The sequence below is a fragment of the Trematomus bernacchii genome, unplaced genomic scaffold (assembly GCF_902827165.1).
Source record: "Trematomus bernacchii unplaced genomic scaffold, fTreBer1.1, whole genome shotgun sequence".
Lineage (NCBI taxonomy): Eukaryota > Metazoa > Chordata > Actinopteri > Perciformes > Nototheniidae > Trematomus > Trematomus bernacchii.
In genome coordinates this window covers 1,946,141-1,968,060 of record NW_022987648.1, presented here as the reverse complement: position 1 = coordinate 1,968,060, position 21,920 = coordinate 1,946,141, and the positions used below count along the sequence as shown (strand labels likewise).

Genomic DNA, 21,920 nt, shown 5'->3' with positions numbered 1-21,920 from the left:
CCTCGTATCTTTTCAAAGCTGTTTCGTGAGTCATGTGATCCATCAATAAGAAATACTACATCTTTTTTCTCTGAATCTGCAACAAAGACAAAAGACTTAGAAACAAATATGAAGTTAACAGGTAATTTAAAACGCTTCAGTGAATATGTCAGTTATAGCAATAATCTCTAATCTATTTTAGCGCATTGCCTTATTCTTTTTGCTAAAAGGTTGTAGCCAAAAGATTTAAACATCACATCTTACCAAAACCTTTTGGGGAAGCGGTTTGCTCTGGACGTTGAGAAGCATCTCTTAACAATGACAACACATCCTGCTTAGCTGTCGGAAGTTCCTCATAATCAGTAATAGAGACTGCATAATTGGGTTCATGAGAAATGGTTTGCAGCTGTAGGGTGTCAGCGTCAGTTGTTCCAATGGCAATTGTAATGACACCGGTGTCTTTCAGCATTCGGACCGGGGTCCTTATGTCATCTTCAGATCTTCCACCACTTAGTAGTATAAGTATCTGTGGAACTCCCTCAAGGAGTCTACTTCCTAATTCAGGAGTAAATACATGGTCCTTTACATACTGGAGAGCTGCTCCAATGTTGTGAGGATAACCTCCTTTGTGACTGAGGCCTCTTACTGCATCAAGAACATCATCCTGTGTTGAGTAACGTCTCAAGTCAAAATCAATCTCTGCCACGTTACTGTACTGGAGCACAGCCACACGATCTCTGTTTGCATCAATATTCAGGTCCGCCACTATTCTCTGCACAAAATCTTTGATATCTGGGAATCTTCGCTGAGAATCATCAGAACCATCAAGCAAAAAAACAACATCTCTTCTGTTGGGATCTGTAATCATACAGGCAGTAAAACAAATGTTTGATGATGAAATGTGTGATGAAAAATGTTAAGTTCCTGCAAGTATTAAGTTACCCCATGACTTAAGTTCTATGCCAATCTGAAGTTGTGCACAAGGTTAAAGCATAAAGTCATAACAGTCATTTTTTCTTACCATATAATGTGTGTTTGACAGCAGGGGTTTCATTGTTCATGATTTCAGAAAATATTTGCTGTTCAATGCCTGACAGATTACTGGAGTCTGCTGCAAAGAAAGCATGACTGGCTTCCTGTGAAATAGACTGTATCTCAAGGGCATCTGCATTCTTTATTCCAACCACATATACCATCGCACCGAATCCTCTCAAGTTTTTTACAGCATTTCTGACATCATCACTGGATCGTCCGCCAGTTAAAAGAACCAAAATCTGAGGGACACCCTGTTGGTTCCTACTTCCAGAAGAGGCAGTGAAAACATTATCCTTGATGTACTGAAGGGCTGCACCAGAATTTAGGGGTCTGCCTCCTTTATGCCTCAGAATGCGCACGTTGTCAGCAACATCCTTCTGTGTTTTGTGTGTGTTCAGAAAGAAATCAACAGAGGGTTCTCTGCTGTACTGCACCACTGAAACACGATCTTTGTTTTCATCCACATTGAATTTGTCCACCATTCTCTCAACAAAGCCAGTCATTGCCTTAAAGTCATTTTGCATTTCGTCTGAACAATCCAGTAAAAATACAATATCGTGTTGAATGGACTCAGTTGGATCTGTAGAAACTTTAACAGACAGAAGGATGGTGCTCAATTAGTTAAAAATGTATTATCATAGATAGATAGATAGATAGATAGATAGATAGATAGATAGATAGATAGATAGATAGATAGATAGATAGATAGATAGATAGATAGATAGATAGATAGATGATAAGCCTTACCTAATGCATTTTGTGGTTTTAGCCGTGACTGCTGTCGAGGCACTCTTTTCACAAATGCGGCAAGTTGTTGATGGATGCTCCCAATATCATCAAACCCGAGCACAGAGAAGGCATAGGAAGGGTTATGTGCAATCATTTGGAGCTCGATTATGTCTGAAGTTCTTGTTCCTACACAGAATGGAACAACTTTGTCCTGTTTTAGAGCCGCAGCAGAAATTGCAACATCATCTTGAGATCTTCCCCCACTCAACAAAATCAATATTTGAGGGACACCGTCCTGATGCCGACTTCCAGAAGAATCAGCAAAAGCATTTTTCCTCACGTAGTCGAGAGCCGCCCCAGTGTTAAGGGGTCTGCCTCCTTTGTGGTTCAACTGCTGGACTGCAGCAAGGACATTTTGTTTTTCATTGTAGGTGTTCAAACTGAAATGTGTCTGTGGATCCCTGCTATACTGGACCACAGACACACGGTCTTTGTTTTCACCAACACTGAGTGTTTCTACCACTTTTTGGACAAAGCTTTTCATAGCTGGGAAGCCATTCCTTGTGTCATCTGACCCATCAATTAGAAACACTATGTCTCTTTGAGGGGACTCTAATTCAACTAGAAAAAGAAATTGGAAAACCTTGTTTAACAATTAAACATGTACTGCACAAGCTCAAATATATTATGGTGCAATAATTACACATTAGATAGTTGGAGAGGTCATAACAGCTGGTATTTACTATGATAAGCAAGGTGTTAGATCTAATAAAAATGTATAGAAATGGTAGATGAAGAATGTATTCAGATACTTGAAACTAACTACAAGATAAGAAGAATCATATTCCTCTTTCAGAAATGAAAGAAGTAAAAGTTTAAAAGAAAGATTTAAATATTCTCTAGCTCTAAATTAGTTGGTCAATGATGTGATATCATTGGCTCAAGGTAGAGCTTAAGAATAGAAAGAAAGGAGATGTTCTGATTGGCTGTCAAGAAAAGACTTGAAGGGAAAAAGGACGAGAGCCAATCAAGAAACAGTACTTCAAGGAAGTTGACTCGCCAGTGAAATCCAGTGAAAGATCTTTGAGAAACATGAAACTGATCAGCTGACATTCTTCAGAAGGTGATGCAGTTTCATTGCAATTCAAACTATGGAAAATAAAGTGCACTAAACCAGCGGAAGGTCGCTTCAACTCTCAAATGCAAATATGGGACACGTCTTACCTATAACAGTGGGGGGCTCAATTTGTATTTCAGCCTTGACAAATGCAGAAATCTCCGGCTGAATAGACAAAAGTTCACCAAAGACAGGAAGGTTGAAAAGAAATCTGGAGGAGAAGGCAATTCTTTGAAGCTCCTCCAGCTTAGTGTTTTTCATTCCAATGGCGAAAGATAGAACACCGATTTGTTTTAGGTCTAATGCCGCTTGTGAGACATCGTCATTGGACTTGCCACCGGTCAGTAAAAATAGAATCTGAGGGACTCCCTCCAGGCGTCTGCTCCCAGATGAAGGTGTAAATACATGGTCTCGCACAAACTGTAGAGCATTTCCAGTGTTCCGAGGTCTTCCTCCTTTATGCCGGAGACTTCTGACAGCGTGGATTATTGCTTTTTTTGATCTGTGAGTTTTAAGGTTGAAGTAAACTGTGTTGTCATTACTATACTGTACGACCGACACCCGAATCTTATCTTCAGCAATTTCCAGGTCTTGCATCATTCTTCTGATGAACTCACGAATAGCTGGCAGGCCATTTCTGGACTCATCTGACCCATCAAGGAGAAACACTAAGTCCCTCTTATTGCTGCCTGTGTTAACAAGGTGATACATGGATAGAAAGAAAAAGGATTCATCGATTGACGATCAAGATTTTCTAAGCCTCAAGTAGATTCATCAGCAAGAAAGAAGCTCAGAGGAATACACTGAGCCCAGAAAGAAAGAAGAGCCACTGCTCTGAAAGTCTTATTTCAAGCTGCAAAGAACCATCTTTTTATCAGAAAGATGTATGATAGAATTTGCCAGTAACATTTATGTCAACTTTTTGAAAGACATTTGAAAGAGTTTCACATTCTGGAAAAGCCTGTGAAAGTTGCTTTTTCATAAAATGTCAGAAACTTGTCAGAAATGTGCCAAAACATTTGTAGTCGTTCATCATCTTTAAATGAGTAATTTGACTAAGAATTTAATTTAAATATTAATGATAGATATTAAGGAGTATTAGAGAGAGTAAATCATTTTATTCTGAAGACAAAGAACATATCGTACTCCAAATGTAGGCATGTAATTAAACATGGAATTCTTACCTAATAAATCAGAGATTCCAGTCATGGTTTCCCCAGTCTCTTTGGTTATGTTCAGTATAGCAACAAGTTGTGATTGTGCTGAGGGCAACTCAGAGAAATCCGTGACTTTGTATGTGAAACCAGGTTTGTAGGCAATCATTTCCAACTCAGAAAGATTTGCATCTCCCACTCCAACCCCCACTGACACAATGTCATGCTCTTTAAGGGCAGACGCTGAGCTTCTCACATTATCACTGGATGGTTTTGTAATTAGAACAATCAAAATCTGGGGCACTCCTTCTAGTCTTCTACTGCCCGTGGAAGAAGTGAAGACACTGTGCCTCACAAACTGGAGAGCTCCCCCTATATTCAGGCGTCTCCCACCCTTGTGTCTTAACTTATCTATAGCATTTAGCATGTCATTCTTTGTCTTGTGAGAATTCAGATAAAAGTTGACATCAGGGTTAGCAGCGAACTGAACCACAGACACTCTGTCATGGCTCTCACTGACAGAGAGGCTCTCCACTATGCTCTTAACAAAGAGCTTTATCTCTGGGAATCCATTTCTTGTGTTATCAGAGCCATCCAGTAGGAACACAATATCTCTTTTTGCAGCATTGCTTTGCACTAAGACACAACAAATAATATTTAGTTATCCTGATAAAACATCAGTGGAAGATACATTTTTCATACAGAAGATGTTGCATACAGAAGAACTCAGAAAAACATTTAGCTTACCTTGCTGTAGAACCAGGGTCAGCTGTTCCCTTGGAAGGCTCACGTAGTTGTTGAGCTTTTGTGGTACAGTGCTAAGCTCACTGAATTCCCTCAAATTGAAGGCAAAGGAAGGGTTGTGCGAAATGGCCGCAATCTGCCTCGGGTCTGCATCTCTGACACCAACACCAAATGGTACGACCCCGTCTGTTTTCAGCGCTCCTGCAGGATCCTTCACATTGTCCCTAGATCTGCCTCCAGTCAAAACGATGAGAAACTGAGGGACATTTTGTAAGGAACGGCTACCATGCCTTTCAGACAAGATGGTATCCTTCATGAATCTAAGGGCAGTTCCTGTGTTTAAGGCTCGTCCACCAATCAGAGTCATTCCATTGACAGCTCTCATTACCTCATCTTTGGTTTGATACGTGTTAAGGTAGAAAGTTGGTGTTGGCCTCTCACTGTGTTGAACTACTGACACTCGCACTTTGTCAATCCCGATGTCAAGTGGTTCAATGACTTTAATGATAAAATCCCTGATGTATTCAAAATCTCCACGAACACTTTCTGTGCCATCAATGAGAAAGGCAACATCCCTTTCCCCTCCAGCAGCTGAGGGAAGAAACAAATCAGTCAACTTTTTATGTATGTCACATTTAATCATTAATATCAACAGAAAGATTAAAAACTCACCAGGTTCATCAGGGAATACGGATGTCACTGTATCTGTATCACCAACCACTGTTATCAACTTTGACATGATTACTTCAGCTAGAGCTGGTAAACTAGAGAAGCTTGCTTCATGGTAAGCCAAATCTGGAACAAAGGCAACATTCCTCATTAGCGCTTCATCTGCTTGCCCAGAGCTGACTGTGAAGGTCAAAACACCAGCCAAAGCCAATTTATCGGCTACAGATTTGACCTGATCCTGGGCTGGACCACCGGTGATCAGAACCAACACCTGCTGGACTCCCTGCCTCCTGCGTGAGCCAGTTGATACCCTGAACATGTTTTCAAGGGCATAATCCATAGCAGCTCCTGTATTCAGAACTGAGCCTCCGGAGAGTCTGAGTTGAGAGATTTTATCCACAACATCTTGCCTGTTGCTGTGACTGTTCAGATAAAATTCAGTTTTCGGACGGTCAGCAAACTGCAGGAGACCAATCTGGACTCTTTCAGGACCTACATCCAGCTGGTTGACCACGTTGATAATGAAGTCTCTCATGAAAGGAAAGTTACTGCTGCCAATGTAGGTTGAGCCATCCACAAGGAAGACAATGTCTCTGACCACTTTTTGAGTGTGCACTGTTGTTATCTCCACCACTAAGAAAAAGCACAAAAACAAAACAAATTATCCTCTTTGTGATACCACTTACATATACTTTCAGGCTTTTGAAGATGTAAAACAATTAGTGAAACACTAATAATTAAGACCAGTACCAAAATGTAGATTACAAAGCAATCCGTAACACTTTTATATTTTCATTCTGCTTATTGTTTGCCTAAGTACACAAGGCTAACCGTACTCCACAGACCATACGTTTTCCCCCTAAACTATGTTTTACCAAAAGGTGTTTGCTCTCGCCCATCCATTCCTCTATCTTTCGCCCAACCAATATTCTGCTCACACACAGTATGCGGTCACTTGTGATTTATATTCAGTATCTCAATCAATCGTGTACAAGGTCAACAACTATTTTAACAATTTTTATATTTTCAAAACGCATTTGCTTTAAAATCATTTGAAAGTTGAGGAGTGATGGTGGCATTTTAGGCAACTGAATGCTTCCATAACAAGATCAGTATCAAATGAAGTACTAAAAAAAGGTATCAAACTAAGTCATCTGTATTGCTTACACAGGTACAGTTATCTTTTTTTTTTAAAACAATACTTATTTCTTTATGTACTCAAGTTGATTCTCTGCTGAAGTTGATTTATGTGTAAGTATTAACTTGTTTTGATCATGTAAAACATGGTGCAAGTCATCACTTAGTTACATTAACATTATTTACTCAAATTATGTTCAGCATTTCAACTTTCAACACATTTTGTGCAATTCTCAGAGCTATTAATGGTCAGAATCCATTCTTTGTGAATATGCCCATCAAAGTGGTGCACTCATGGAAGGATTTTAAGCTTCATTACATCTGAAGCCAAAATAATTGCGTTAAAAAAATCCTGTTTCCTCCTTGTTCTCTTCAAAACATGGCCTTAAAATTGCTTACATTTAATTAATTTCTCATGTTTCATGGAACAATTTTTTTTCCAAAAGACTTACTTTTTTTAGATTTTCTGATCGCGGCTGAATTTGTTGTCAACATAACATTCTAAAATGTCCCATATGTATTGTCACACAACCAAAGGCAAGTAAGATTTCAATGGACTACTTTTATCATGCAGCGCACTTTAACGTTCAAAGCATCTGCGTTCATTGTGTCCACTTACAGTATCTATTCAAGGTTATACTTTAATATGTCAATTGTTATATTTCAAATGGACTTATTTTGTTCATTTAATTATTATTAAAAACGTACCTGGCTCAGTGGGTTGTTCAGTCACCACCACCCCAGCTAGAGTGGAGAGCGCATTAATTATGGCCTTTGGGTTGCGAATCAATTGCCGGAAGTCCCTCATATAGAATGCAACGCTGTCAGCAAAGGCTATCTGCCGCAGCTCCGGCTCCTCAGCCGTTTTGGAGCCTGCAGCTAGAGTCAACACGCCCAGTCTCTGCAGGGCCAAAGCTGGTGCTTCCACACTGTCACTGGACTTTTTACTGGTCATCAGCAGTAAAACCTGGGGTATCCCCTGGTTAATACGACTGCCCTTCTCAGGCCGCAGCATATTTGTCCGCACAAAGTCCAAGGCTGCTCCAATGTTAACGGTCTGTCCAGGTCTTGGTTTGATAGAGCTCAAAGCCGCAGTTAATTCCTCCCTGGATCCATAGGAGTTGAGATCCATCTCAAGTCGAGGGGCATTGCCGAACTGGGCCACGCCCACTTGAACTTGGTCTGGACCAATCGGCATGATTTCCACAAACCGCTTGATGAATTCACGCACAGAATTGATGATCGTTGCACCCATTGTACTATCGATTAGGAAAATGATGTCTCTTTTTCCAACTGTCACAACTGAAAAGAAAAGAAAATATATTAATAAGAGAATACTGGTTCATTTCCAACATGTTATAAATAATACATATTTTAGGTCTGAAGTATAATAAAAGCCTAACAAGTACAGTCTGTTAACTAACATTGAGAAGAAGAAAAAAAGCTGTGTATTTTCATAAATATGAATTAAGATTTGAAATCAAAATCAAACAAGAGCGTTTTTTTATTTGATGTTTTGACCACTGCCGATGGACAAGATGTGTTTTATAGAAAGCATAAATCAAGCTTAGAATACAAAAGGTGGTTTTAAGTCTTATTATGGATTAATTAATACAATTAAATTAAAACATACATATATATTGGTGATAGCCGATTTTGATGTCTTTGTCGTTTAGACTGTCCACACAATTTTACAAAGCCTAATATACATGGGACATTTACTTGAACGTGTTTTTTCTCACTATTGTCATATTGCTGGAAATGTCTCTTTGTTATTGTAAATCAACAACAACGGTATTAAGCAGGAAGCATTTTGCACACATCATTATTTACTTAATGAATCCCTTTTTATTGCAGAAACGTATAACTTCAAACTGTTTAAGCTCTATCGAATAATATTTGTTTAGGCTAGTGTAAGGTCAAAACCTATTCTTAAAGTCCATCCAGCTTTATTTTTTAAACATTGTCTTGGTTCTCTTTACAATTGGTTAAATTAACTTTGTGGATCTAGACATTTGCTGTAGCTTAGTGACATTTTGAAGACAGAAATTTAGATAAGCTTCAATGTATTACTTTTAATGTGTTTTTACCATCTATGTATATCTTACCTTGCACTTTGTATTACATTTATTGTGAACTCGACAGGGTTTTTTGTATTATGTACCCTTCCAAAACCCCAATGCCTCGCCAACATTTACAGAGAAGTTACATACCTTCTGTGAACTCATTCTGAACTATAATGGTGCGCTGGACCACCCCGTTAATGTACGGGAGCAGCTGGTCACCCATGCTGGCCACTGCTCTGAAATCAGGAGCTGACAGGACAAAACTGTTATCTGTAGCAACTGTTTCCAGATCAGCAGAAGCCGTGTCCCCAACCGAAGCGCCGAATGTGATAACACCGGCCCTCTTAAGGGCCCGGTCCCCGGCACCAGTATCATCTGTGGATGGCCCAGCACTGATAACGATCAACATCTGGGGCACACTCTCGTCTGCCCTGCCCCCAGCTGATTGGCTCAAAAGGCTCTCGGCCACTTCCTCCAGGGCGGCCCCCAAGTTAGACTCATCACCCCCTGAGTAGGCAAGGCCCTTCACCGCTTCCACGACTGATGACTTGCTGTCATAACTATTTAGATAGAACTTTATATCTGGGTTGACGCTGTACAGGACCAAAGCAACCCGAATAGTGTCCCTGCCCACATCGAGGCGCTCAATGATTCTCAAAGCCAAATCACGCACATAGGGGAAGTTTGCTGCTCCAACGTTCTCTGATCCATCAATTAAGAGTATTAGGTCAGCTGAATCTTGTGCTTTAAGGAGAGAGAGAGAACACAAAACAAAATGGAACTTGTGAAGGTGTTAACATGGTGAGACAGGGACAAAGAATCCAACAAAAGAAGTGTTGCTAGCATTTGTCAAGTAACATTTAGAGTGAACAAATCAATCAAACATTGCAAAAACATCATACTGCATGTAGGCTGAACCAAGGAGACCCCCCCCCCCCTTACTTTGTCATTATCAAACCAGTGGTATAGGATGAATTTATTTAATTCTTCACATTCTGTATGTGGCTAAAAACTTCTTTTTTTTAATATATATCATATATATAGCTGATTTGCTATATATAGCAAATCAGCAGCAATTACAGTTTAAGAGACATCTGATTTTCTTGAATAAAGTACAACTAAATGGTCCGTTGCTAGTGAAGCTCAAATTGTCAAAAAACACATATGATAAACTCATCACCAATATCGTTTGACCGTTACTCAATTTAATCCCCAGTACTTGTTATAAGCAGTTTTAGGTTGGGAGGTTTTAATTTAAAGTTCTGGTGGTTTTATTCTGTACCCAGGTCATGATTCCTGACTTCTGGAAAAGAAGCTTTGCTGCTCAGTCTTTTATTGGCACTTTGAGCAATGGCCAAATGCCATCTAGTTCCATTATTTTAGAGAAAAGTCTTTCATATGGCTGATAACTCCAACACTGGGCAACTAAAAAAAATCTAGATTGAGAAATAAAAAAATATGTAATTTTGACGTGTAGGATTGTTAAGTTAATGATTAAATGTAACTTTTATGATCATTTTTGATTATAAAAAATTGCAAAGGGACAAGAACCAAAACATCTATAAATGGTCAGACATTTTTTGGAAGTCAGAACAAAATAAATTAAGAATCGAAGGGTAGTATTACAACCTCATGTCTAAAGGAGGAGGATATTTTGTGTGATGTGTCCCTTCTATTATCTCCATTGTGTTCAGCCATCCCATGCAGACTCTTGTTATGGACCTCAGATAAAGTGACCAGTCATGACCCTGTGGCATATCCTTGGTGCCTACAAGTTTACAGTACTTGAGAATATTGTACATGATTTAATTTAAATGAGTATACATTTGTATATAAGAGATGTTTTCAATTGATTTTATTAGGAATCATGTATGATTGTCAGTATGGTTATTTATTGTTACATATTGCGTATAATTTCTACCTAACACATATTCTCAAAGTACTTCTGCAGGTCAAGGATGAGTCCGAGCAGGTTCATCTCTGTTTAAAATACACAACATGAACATATCTTACACAGATAGTCATTGTGACTGATAAAAACAAACATAAGGCAGGACACATAAGCAGTGGTGCATGGTTAGCTATTGTTAAAAGCTCATTGGTTGATTTTGAGATGTGATGTCATCCTGGAGTCAATTTTCTTCAACGGTTTTTCTGGGCAGCAAAAGGTCTGAGGTGTCAGTATTTAAATTTAACAATTTTATTTCCTACTCTTTGTATTGTGTCCCTTACCCCAAAACTGTGTTGAGGGACAAAACAAAAAGGCTTTATCTTAAAAAAGGTGTTTGATGCCAACACATAACATATAACATATAACATAAATATATACCAGGTTTTAAAGCACCTGGAAAGATTTTTCTCTTTGCTTACATGTATATATATATTTCTCAATCCATGCTCATTATGTCTTTGCACAGGCATATGTATGAATCAGTTTACACTCCAATTGAAGATGCTGTAGGAATATCAATCACATGCGGTTCTTATTGTGATTCTTAAAGCATTAGGGACATATTAAGTGTGGTAAGACAAAACAAGTGTTGTTAATTCCGCAGTCGGATGGTGAAAGGTTATTGTGGTTAAACATATTGATTGTGTTAATAATCAAATCCAGTCACGGTCACATATGCAGCAGCTTCGTCCTGCACATGTAGACATATTAGTAATGGTAGTGACACTGGTCCCATTTCATTACCTGTACCTCCTCCAGCCAAGGGGTCCTCGTTTGCCACAGGACCCCCCCCCCCCCCCGAGCGTGTCACTGCGTCACAAAGCCCTACTACTAAATCTTGAATTATATTTCGTAAAGTCATAAAAGTGTCTACACTGAATACATGAGTGTTGTGGGGCTGGCTCCTCATCTCCCTGAGCTCCGAGTCAACCGCATCCTGAACTCCAACCGCCAACACCTCCACGCCGGCCAGCCGCAGCACCTGGGCCGGCTGTGCTACGTAATCCTAGGACAGGCCGTCTGTCAACACCACCACCACCTGGGCAGCACCATTGGCTGCGCGGCTGCCAGAAGCGCTGGTCAACTGTGTGCGGATCAGATAATCCGGTCCGGGTGCCCTCCCCACGGTACGGCATGGCCTTGACGTGTGCCAGGACTTCCCGTATTGTTTGGTAGCTGTTGAGCTGGAACTCAGTCTGAGGCTTATTACTGTACGTCACCAGGGCAAATTTAAACCTGTCCCCTCCAACCTGGTGCACTGATTGTATCAAGCTGTACACAAATTGTCTGACATGCCCAAAGTTCTCTTCTCCAATACTCCAAGAGGAATCCACTAGAAAGTACAAATCGGCTTCCAACCCTTGTCCACAATCTTCAGGAGTATGTTTGGAGGACAAAAGTGAAGACCAGTGAAAAGATGCTTGGTGTGTGGTACCAACATATTGTTTTGGTGCTTAACACTTTCTAAATCTGACAGCATCATTCTGCTTTGTTTATCAAAGGCATCTAACTGGAATTCTAACACCCATGATGCCTCTAAATGTTGTACAATATTGAGAAACACATTTTGAATTCAGATTTATTTAATTCTAACAATGATCAATATTTAGAAAACAACGCTCATTAGAAAAGTGTTGTCAACAACATTCATGGGTTTTTCTGAAGCAATTCATTTCGGAATATATGAACTGGTGCAGATTATTTATTTTTAGATGAGCAAACATGACAATAACCAAGCAGGCAGATGATCTGACTGCGGCTGAGATGATTTACATGGACTTACCTTCCTGAGCCTCAAGGTTGGGGAGGAGTCCTGCAAACAGGACGCCCAGGAGGACACAGAGCGGGACCACCTGATGCCCCCTCATCTTCTAGCACCTAAACAGCAAAGGGGACGCCTGGGAAATCAGAAGCAAACATGATATGAATCTTAAACAATAGCCACAAAAACGTCCCACTTTAAATGAGTCTGCTTTTGTAAATTATTATTATAATATTATTTTCACTGCTTTTTTTCAGCCCACGTTTATTAAGCATTATGAACTCAAACTGCTTTTAGCACTGTATGATTAGTTAGAAGCAATCATACTTATTCAGAATGCTTTAAAACAAAAGATTACTTTTTTTAATTACTTCAGTGTTATAGTGTCATACTTATTTCTGGCTAACCGACATTTTCGTTGCAAGCACATGTCTATAATGCTTTATGAAAAAAGACTACTTATAATGCTTTGTAATAGTATGCTGCATATCTTAAATGATTATAAAGCGTTTTGTGGCGTTGTGAAATTGTATATTGTGTTACAACTATGGGAATGATAGTACACTTTGATCCTCAGTGAGTGACAAGTAATTATGAAGCATTAGGATATCTGACCTTTTTTTTCAAATGCTTTATGATGTGTTGATTTTATTTATGTAGCAATATCGGTATTAATTAGTGCTTATAACTATAACTGTACAGGGCTGTAAGCATATTACAACGCATATTTATCCATAGGTTTGTTTAAAACGAATCCGTCATAAAAACTAAGCTTCCCTTTCATACTTTCACATACTTCTGGAGTGGTTTGGTGTCACGGCTTTGGGATAGGGGTATGCTACTAAAAAAGTTGTGCTTTTTGATACACTGCTTCTCGAAAAATAACACACAACATTAAGTAACATTTTTGGCCTGGAGTGCAACATCTAATCTTGACACACCACACATCTCCTGTCGGTATTTGCAAGACTATGAGATCTCCTCATCTTATTACAGTATGCTAGTGTTACCATGTCCTTATTGAGTCACTCTGTGATAAGCTTTTTTCACTTTAACAGGCAAGCATGTCCATCCTACAAAAGTTTGAAAACATGGTATAAAGTGCGCTTTTTGGTTATGGTTTGTAAGTGAGGGAGCTGAAGCATGTGATGGCGTATCAGAAAGCTGTGGTGATAAAAAAAACACCTGTTAAAGCTACCAGCCAATGTGCTTTAGTTATTAACTTTGCTTGGCAAAGACTTGATTTTCCAACTCACAAAATAAACTGTTTTTAAGAGGGGTGTTGGACTGGAAAGTCCAGTTTTACAGCCGGGGTGTGTGTTTGCTTTTCACTCAGATTTTCCCTCATTGTGATGTTAAGCATTGTCACAGGAAATGAAGGGAAGGTCCCAAATGGATCGCCATTGAGAAAGTATGCATACCTGTGCATGTGTGTGACGTTGAGAGGAGATAGAGAAATGTTTCAGTTTTTTGTACATAATTATTTAGCCATGAATATTTCAAACATCTAATCTATCTCTTACCCAAATAGGATTCATTTTTATGTAACCGTCAATTTCAAGTTGCAAACAAAAAAGACCTCATCAGACATCTGCTTTAAAAAAACAAACACACACACACACACACACACACACACACACACACACACACACACACACACACACACACACACACACACACACACTCATAATTTCCTAGTTATAAAATCCGATCTCCCAAAGATAGATATGGTGATTCACATTTTGACACTATGTACTTAAAGACTCTGACTTTCTGAACTTTCCCCAAGTTAACACGATCACTCTAACCCTAACCCTAATCAATACCCTTGCCACAAACAGCCATTTTAGAAGTAAGGATATACTTCCTCCATCACTAGGTCAAAACCTCATGCTGGTCCTCACAAAGATAGAAAGCCAAGAGGACACAGACACACATACACACCTATTACATTTCCCACCACCCTGAGGTGATAATGTGTGTCGCGGCACAAGAGCAGCCAGAGAAATTACATTTTAATTACACTGAAGTAAACTTAAAACTGCAAAACGCTGATCTCAGAATACCAAAAGCCACTTAAATGAACCCAAACACAAAGTGAGTGGTTGACTCACCCCTTCTCTCTGACATTTGGAAAGATTTACTCCCAAGCATGTTAAGAATTAGATATAACATAAAATGGGGGAGGGGGGTTAGGGTTAGGGAGGTAAGCAGCCCAGAGGAGCCTCTCTAAAGCCTCTTAAAGCCTCTACACACCAAACTGACACCAAAGAACACCAAAGAACACCAAAGAACACGTCCCGACGGAACCGTGTCGCCCTACTCAGATTGGTGTACTGCACCGTTGTGCACCTTCGTGTCTTTTCGGCCGTGCCGACACCTTCCGCCGCCGATTCGACATGTTGAATCAGGGGCAGTCGGCCAAAGAAATCACTCTGATTGGCTGTTCAGCTAGCGAATCAGTGCATGAGAAGCGAAACGGAAGTGAGGGACCCAAACAAATTATTAAGAAGGCAAATCTGAGATTTCATTTAACTCCAGCTCTCGACACAGGTTCGGAAAGCCCCATGAGCTTCTCGCTGTAGAGTGAAAATGGAACGCACACGCTATTTGTTGTTTGTTTATATCACGCAGTCTGTTCTTCTTCTCTCGGTGTATCACGCAGTCTGTCTTCTGGTTGTTGCCTCTTTTGAATGACGAATACACACTACCCGCCGCCTGCTGGTAAGGAGAGTTATTGCCACTCACGCATGCGCAGTTCGTACGTGCTTCTTGGCCGTCGGCTGAAGTCTTTGCGGTGTGTTCCAGTGCGACACATGGCCAAGACGCAGGAGACGTGAGGCGACGTTCCGTCGGGATGTGTTCTTTGGTGTTCTTTGGTGTCAGTTTGGTGTGTAGAGGTTTTAACAGGTAGTGTGCCTGCTGGAGGTCACACAGTGGAGCCTCAGCACTAATGAGTGCACAGTAAAAGAAGGGGAATTTAGGTAGTTTACTATACCTCTACTTTATTGGCATTAAAACAGTGCATGTATTATGAAAGAAGATGGTATCATGGCGGCTCAACTGTGACAACACGGGGGGAAATGCCCTCTAGTGGAAATTGCAGGTACACACATGTTTTCTTCTATCTTGAATCATGAGCTTATTTCATGGAATATGACTAAACCACAAAGCTAAAGCAATGTTGAAAGGATACCCATGTATTTGTGTGAGAGAAAACTGGGGAGAGGAAAGTAGGATTCTTGTTCTTATTTCAATTATATCCCTCATAATTTGTGCTTTCTCTGATGAAACCCAGCAATAATTTAAAAAGAAATATGCTGTCTATGGTGAGTTTTAACCTCTTATGACAAGCTGTAGGCAGACAACACACATATGGTCAAGAATGCTCAAGGGTACCCCCCCACCCAGATTTATCCTGCAGGTCCAGGGATCTGGAACACTGTTTTCCTAAACTGTAAGTTTCCTCCAACATTGCCCCAGAGAATACCAGGAGAAACGTTGCCAGTAATATAAACACAACAAAATGAAGTCTGGCACAAAGTTAGCTACTGCACATTTGGCTAATCACTGCAGCAATTTAAAATATAAACTAAGAGAGAGGAAATTCTGACGAGCAATACAAATACATAAGGCCAAATAACACAAGACCAAGGCTGCACAGGTTTTAGAAGGAAAAAAAGATCATGCTAAACTGATAATTCTTACTTTGCCTTGTGTCTGATTCTTTATCTGGGCCAACAATACATACCAATATCACTAACTCTCAGTTGTGAAAATGTCCCTGTCTCCTGTGGATTATGTATCTTGCCAAATACACACTTCAATCCAATTTAAATTAAAATACTTTTTGCTGTGGAGTCAAAGAGACCCTTTCACGGGGTTAAGATCAGCAAGGCTTGATTCCAAGCAATCCACAGCAGTAATGAATTATAAACACATGGCTGTCATATTTAATGCAACAAAGCAGACGTTGAGTTTGTTGGAGTCGCTGTGTTTACACTTGCTGCGTCTGCTGCTTATGCACGCAGCACTTTGCAGATGCCAAATAAACTCCAAACTGGGAGGAACCAAACAGTAACATGCATGCTCACTTTATGCCTGAGAAGATTGTGAGGATTCCACATAAGACAAACATGTTAAGTGCTTGGAGAATATTGTAGTGTAAAAAAAGCTGCAGAGATATCCCTTCAGTCCCCCATTGCGGTCACTATCCAGACAGAAGACCTAAAAAAGTTCCTTTATTTCAAGGAAATGTAAGCTCTCTTGGACACTGCAGCAGATGTTTGTGTTCTCCACTCATGGTCATGTGATTTCAGGTCACTCAAAAGCCACTGCAGAGAGTGCCAGGCCTGGCCAGAGTGTCAACACCAAGGCTTCCCCTCAGCGCCGCAGAGGAAAACACAGCAGCACAGAGGAGTCCTGTTCTCTCTGATACCAGCAGCCAACACAATGACAGCATGGAACTTACACATAATGTGACACAATCATTTATTATTACCATTTGGGACTCTAAAGTTCTTATGGCAAAATGTTACCGAACAGCAATATTATGGCATCCTTTTTTATCTTCACCAACTCCTGAACATCTGTCTCTTTAGCTGTGTCAGCTGTTTGTGATTTATCAGACGTCTTCACCAGTGTTGGAAGAAGTACTCAGATCTTTTACAAATGCTATGGTCTTAAAATACTCCACTAAGCAAACGTTGTGATTTTAAAACTCTACTTCAGTATAAGTAAAAAAAAAAGATGTCATCAAAATATACTTAAAGTACAAAAAGTTAAACTACTCATTCTACACAATGACCCGTTTCAGAATAATATAAAGTACTGAAGTATTATCACATACATGTACTTCAGGTATGAACAATGAAAATACTCGTTATGCAGAAAGTGTCTTTTCACAGTATTATATTATCATGGTTATTATATCATTCTGTTTTGGTAAGAGCCTTTCAGTGTAGTAGTTTAAGATAATGTACATACTGTGTAGGTCAGTAGTACAGTATGGCATTATATCATATCAGCATACAGTATATGTGTTATTATGTGTACAAAGTAACTAGTAACTGTGAGTATTCAAATAAATGTAGTAGAATAAATAGTACGAAATACACACCGCTGAAATGTAGTGGAGTAGAAGAATAATGTAGCGGTAAATGGAAATAGTTAATTATTCCATTGTTAATAAACAACATGTGTGAACAAACTCACACGTTGTACAAAAAAACACTAAAGTAATTTCATCTGAAAGGCAGAGTGAGGTAGATTATCCAAACAAATAAATGGATAGACTCATACAAAAACAATCCCTCTCACCAGAAGTGTGTACTTGGATTACTAATGTTGCTGTGTTGGAGACGTTTCTAGGCCACAACCTCTATAAAAACATGGTCACCAGGTGCCAGACCGTAAGCAAGCATCCAAGAGGAAGCTACAAAAATGTGCAAAATAGGGCCTAAGCACCAAATGTGGACAACACTCATTCCAAGATGAGAGGAAATCTGAGGTTATCTTTCCTCGCTGAGGGGTAGGGGCCTACTTTGTATGTTGTTATGCACCGATTCCGAACTGCCATCCTTACAAACTTTAATCCATATCTTTGAAATTATTAGGTAAGGTTTTTGTTTGTAAAAGAATGAAACTGACAGTAGTAACAAGTACTGTACCAGTCTTTTCTAAATGTGTGCCTTTTTATGCTGAGTCATCATTGAATCTTTTTGTGTAATCCAGTCACTCAAAGTGACATGTGTTTAAGTAGTGAGCAGTGAACGTTATACAGTAAGGACATCATACTGCTCTGTATACATAACACAACATCTTCAGTGGTTTTATTTACAGTTACAGCTGTCAGTTTGCAAGACAGACTCTGCGTGAGCACAGCAGTGTGCAGCTGGACCTCACACACTCATTTATAGCAAAGACCACACATACATACAGTACACACAAACACACACACACTCATAAACATGCGTATACATAAACACACTCACACTAGCTCACAGTGTGGCGCGGCACAACATTCCATCAGCATCCAGGACAGATACCAGTGTCATTATGTGTGTGTTTCACCAGTTACAGCGAGCAGACCTGCTAGGATAGGAAATGAGGCGTGGCTCAGTCACCTAACATGTCCATGTGCACAATGTGGTGCTGCCATTGGCTTAAATGACCAGTGTGTAGCATTCAGGTGTACACATTTGCAGAAATATAAAATGGGTTTTGTCAGTGTCTATTTGTATTCTGTTTATACTAATTACCCCTTGTTTTCTATTTGGTTTAGCTAAGCCACTTTAAATGTCCCCTTTTGCATGATTATGGGAGGTTAGTTTGTTCATTTATTTTCTATTGTGATATTATTTATGAATGATGTTACAAATCAAGCTTACGCATGCAAATGACTGTAATGCACAGTTTACATCAAGCAATTGGAATTTGTTTCATAAAAGCCTAATGTGAAATCACACATTACGCTCTGCTCAGTAATACTGTCTGATTGGCTCAACTTCAGCAGCTACTTTATTACAGACTGAAATCTTGTACATATCAATTATAATGTCAACAACTGCTATATAGGCCATTATGTATAAATCAATTCCAAATACATGTTTTTATTATGCATGACATCTCTTTGCAAACTTTAACAAATGTTAAGTCGAGAAATCATTGAAGTAAGTCACATGGGGATCAAACCTTAGGCTGGGGGGGCCTGCACACCCAATCCGCGCTTCAACTGACCGATGTGACGTGACATGTGTGGCACAGATGAGAGGAGGATCAATGACTAAGTTAAAGAGGGGGGGGGGGGCTGTGGGCAGTCCCACACAGCTGGAGTGCATTAGTCCGTCTGACACCTAGCAGATGTGTGTTCTAGCCCCAGGGCCAAGATACTGTAATCCTGCAGGCCCAGTTCAAGGATTTAATGTCCTGCTCTTGAACTCATTTCCAAAACCTATTCCCTATAATACACGTTAGCCAACTTGGGTCATATCACCTTCACCAATCAACACTCTAAAATGACAAAATGCATCACAGTGTGAATGGTAACTCATCCCGTATATCTCTTGCAATTATAGGCGGTTGTTTCCTAAATAAAGAACATTGAAGCAGTATTTACTGAGATAAGACCTTTCTGAAAAAGGTTCCAACCTTCCAGACATCTGCCTGCATTCTGGAGAAAAAACACAGCTGAAGAGAGTGCAGTAGTCATGAAACACACTAATGCTGATTTATATATTTCTATCCAAAAATCCTTCTTAAGAATCCTCCCGGTGCAGCTCTGCCAATAATATATCAGATACTAGCTTCCAACTGCCGCATTGTCGTAACACTGATAGTAAATTATGTGAAAATATTTCAAACAAATCAAACGACTTCTGGAGCGCACACAAGTTTCCAAGTTTGGATTATGAACCATTACCAAGATCCTCTCTGTCTCACAGCAACGGGCCACATGCAAACACAAAACTGTGTGAAGGTGGGAGCTCATGAGAGTTAATCCCAATGTCATTTCATTATACTGTGACCTGGAAGCGTCAAATCCCACATGCACACAATGCAGTGAATCCACAGCTGAACTCCGCTGAGCCTGCTTGGACAGTGATGTAGGGGAAGATTGATGGCTCCACCTGGTTGGTTTAACAGTGCAGCCCACCACCAACCCCGCCCCACCCATTCTGTCCAATGGAAGAAACATTCCTCATGGTTCTCCTGGTTCTTCTGGCCCGTATTGTGGAAAACAGTCTCTTCACACTTTTCCACCGCTGCACTGGTTTCAGCGAGGGTGTGGTTTTAGGCTACAGCTGCAGTGGAAACATGTAACAATCCAACGGCTCCTCTTTACAGCTCACATGTGGATGTGGACATCTTTAACATTTTCAAGAGATTCCCTAATAAGACTTAATGAAAGGACCAAACGATAATTTCATAATAATGAGAAAGTGCTCAAATGTAAAGATAATTAATTAAATGTCTCTTCACATAAAATACAGCTTTTTTGTCAGCTGTCTGTTGCATTACGCCATGCTTCCAAGCACAAATCTGCATTCTACAATAGAAAGCGCATCATACATTGACACTACTCATATCTCTAAAACTGATCTGGGATCACAGTCAGGACTTTAGATGTAGCACATTAAAGATTTAAACTACTTTTTTTTAACCTTTTTTAGTAGATTAGGCTTTCCTCAACCCAAGACCTTCAGAAGAAGAGAACGATGTCCAGATTTCTGAAGAGAAAAAGAGTATACGCTCTGCTCTGCTCACATGCGTCACATCACATTGCGGAAGTCTCCTGCTTCCCCCCTAATTGTGGCTCACCTCTTGCCCTTGCAGCACCCTCACCACTAAAGTATAGGGTTCAGAAATGCTGCTAAACGCACGCTGTCTGATATTTATGACCTATAAGCCAAAGATTCAGTGCATGACACCAACTATGAGCTACATGTTATGACTAGAAACTTTGCTGTGGTCAATAAACTATTTCTATTCAACAAAGAGTGCAAACAAGGTCAATCCTTACAGAAATAAAGCAAGCATGCATTTCTGAAAAGGAAAGCCGGAACCTTGTTCTGCAAAAGGAATGATCTTGCAAATCACATATTTAAAACTTACCCTGAGCTGAAGCTGTACTCCACTGTATTTGTTTTTGAAGAAAAATGAAAATCAGTTATATAAAATGACTGCAAGCTGGACTTTTGGTCATTATCCTCCTGGAGAATTCCCCTTTGCTGGCTTTTCCAGCAGCTCCCAGAGGAAGGTGGCTGAGCAAAGCTGTGATAAGGTCACTGATAAGAGATGAGCAGAGAGAGGGTCCTGAGTGAAGGGAGGAAATGTCAGAGACAGAAAGAGACAGACACTCTCCCGGCTGCAAACCAGAGGAACTGTGCTGCTGAGATCAAGGCTGGGATGGGACAAACTTTCAAACTTTTGGAGTTCTGCCACCTCTTTCTTCCTCCTCCCACTTAAAGAGAAAAAAGAAAAAGAGGAAGGAGGGAAGAGGAGAGGGTGAGCGGGAGGGAGAAAGAAGTAAATGAAAACCAGACACATAGCCCTGTTTGGTCTGGATGTGAGCACTGGGTAGGATGATGTCACTAATCTGTAGCAGGATTTTCTTCTTACCTTTCCCTACATTCTGCATGTATCCCCCTCTGCGTCTTTGGGGTCCTTTTTCGAACATTCCAGCTATTTGGATGTACATTGCTAAAAAAAAGACGTTAAGTAAAACAGTATGGTGTCAAACATGATGGAAAGATATCTCACCAAATCAAAGAAATGTACACACACACATCTCACAAAGGAATGTGTAAGGCAGTGTCCTGGCTAAGGTTGAACATGTGAATGCATTAGAGGAAGAGTGATGACAAAGTGCAATGAATGTAGTTTTTTGTAGTGTGACAAATCCACACGTTACAGATTTCCTTTTCTGTTTTTAGATGTATCTCATAAGCATAGGAGTTTATGAGAGTGTAGCATCCAAACTGCATGCTATACATGAACCTTGTTTGAAAGATGTAGAGTGTTCAAGCTAGGGAAAATGACCACAGGAAGGATACTTTGAAACTACAGCATTCATTCT

At 40.0% G+C, this 21,920-nt stretch overlaps 1 protein-coding gene across 1 annotated transcript in view; it reads right to left on the bottom strand.

The window, feature by feature from the left end:
• col6a3 (collagen, type VI, alpha 3) overlaps window positions 1–21,261 on the bottom strand; it is a 70,701-nt gene extending 49,440 nt beyond the window's left edge. Inside the window, 9 exon segments of the mRNA XM_034134551.1 lie at window positions 626–784; window positions 3,413–3,549; window positions 4,531–4,650; window positions 4,762–5,349; window positions 5,431–6,060; window positions 7,273–7,866; window positions 8,778–9,374; window positions 12,365–12,479; window positions 20,957–21,261. Coding sequence (XP_033990442.1) covers window positions 626–784; window positions 3,413–3,549; window positions 4,531–4,650; window positions 4,762–5,349; window positions 5,431–6,060; window positions 7,273–7,866; window positions 8,778–9,374; window positions 12,365–12,449 — 2,910 coding nt within the window. The 5' untranslated portion in view covers window positions 12,450–12,479; window positions 20,957–21,261.
• Window positions 21,262–21,920: the final 659 nt, after the last annotated feature.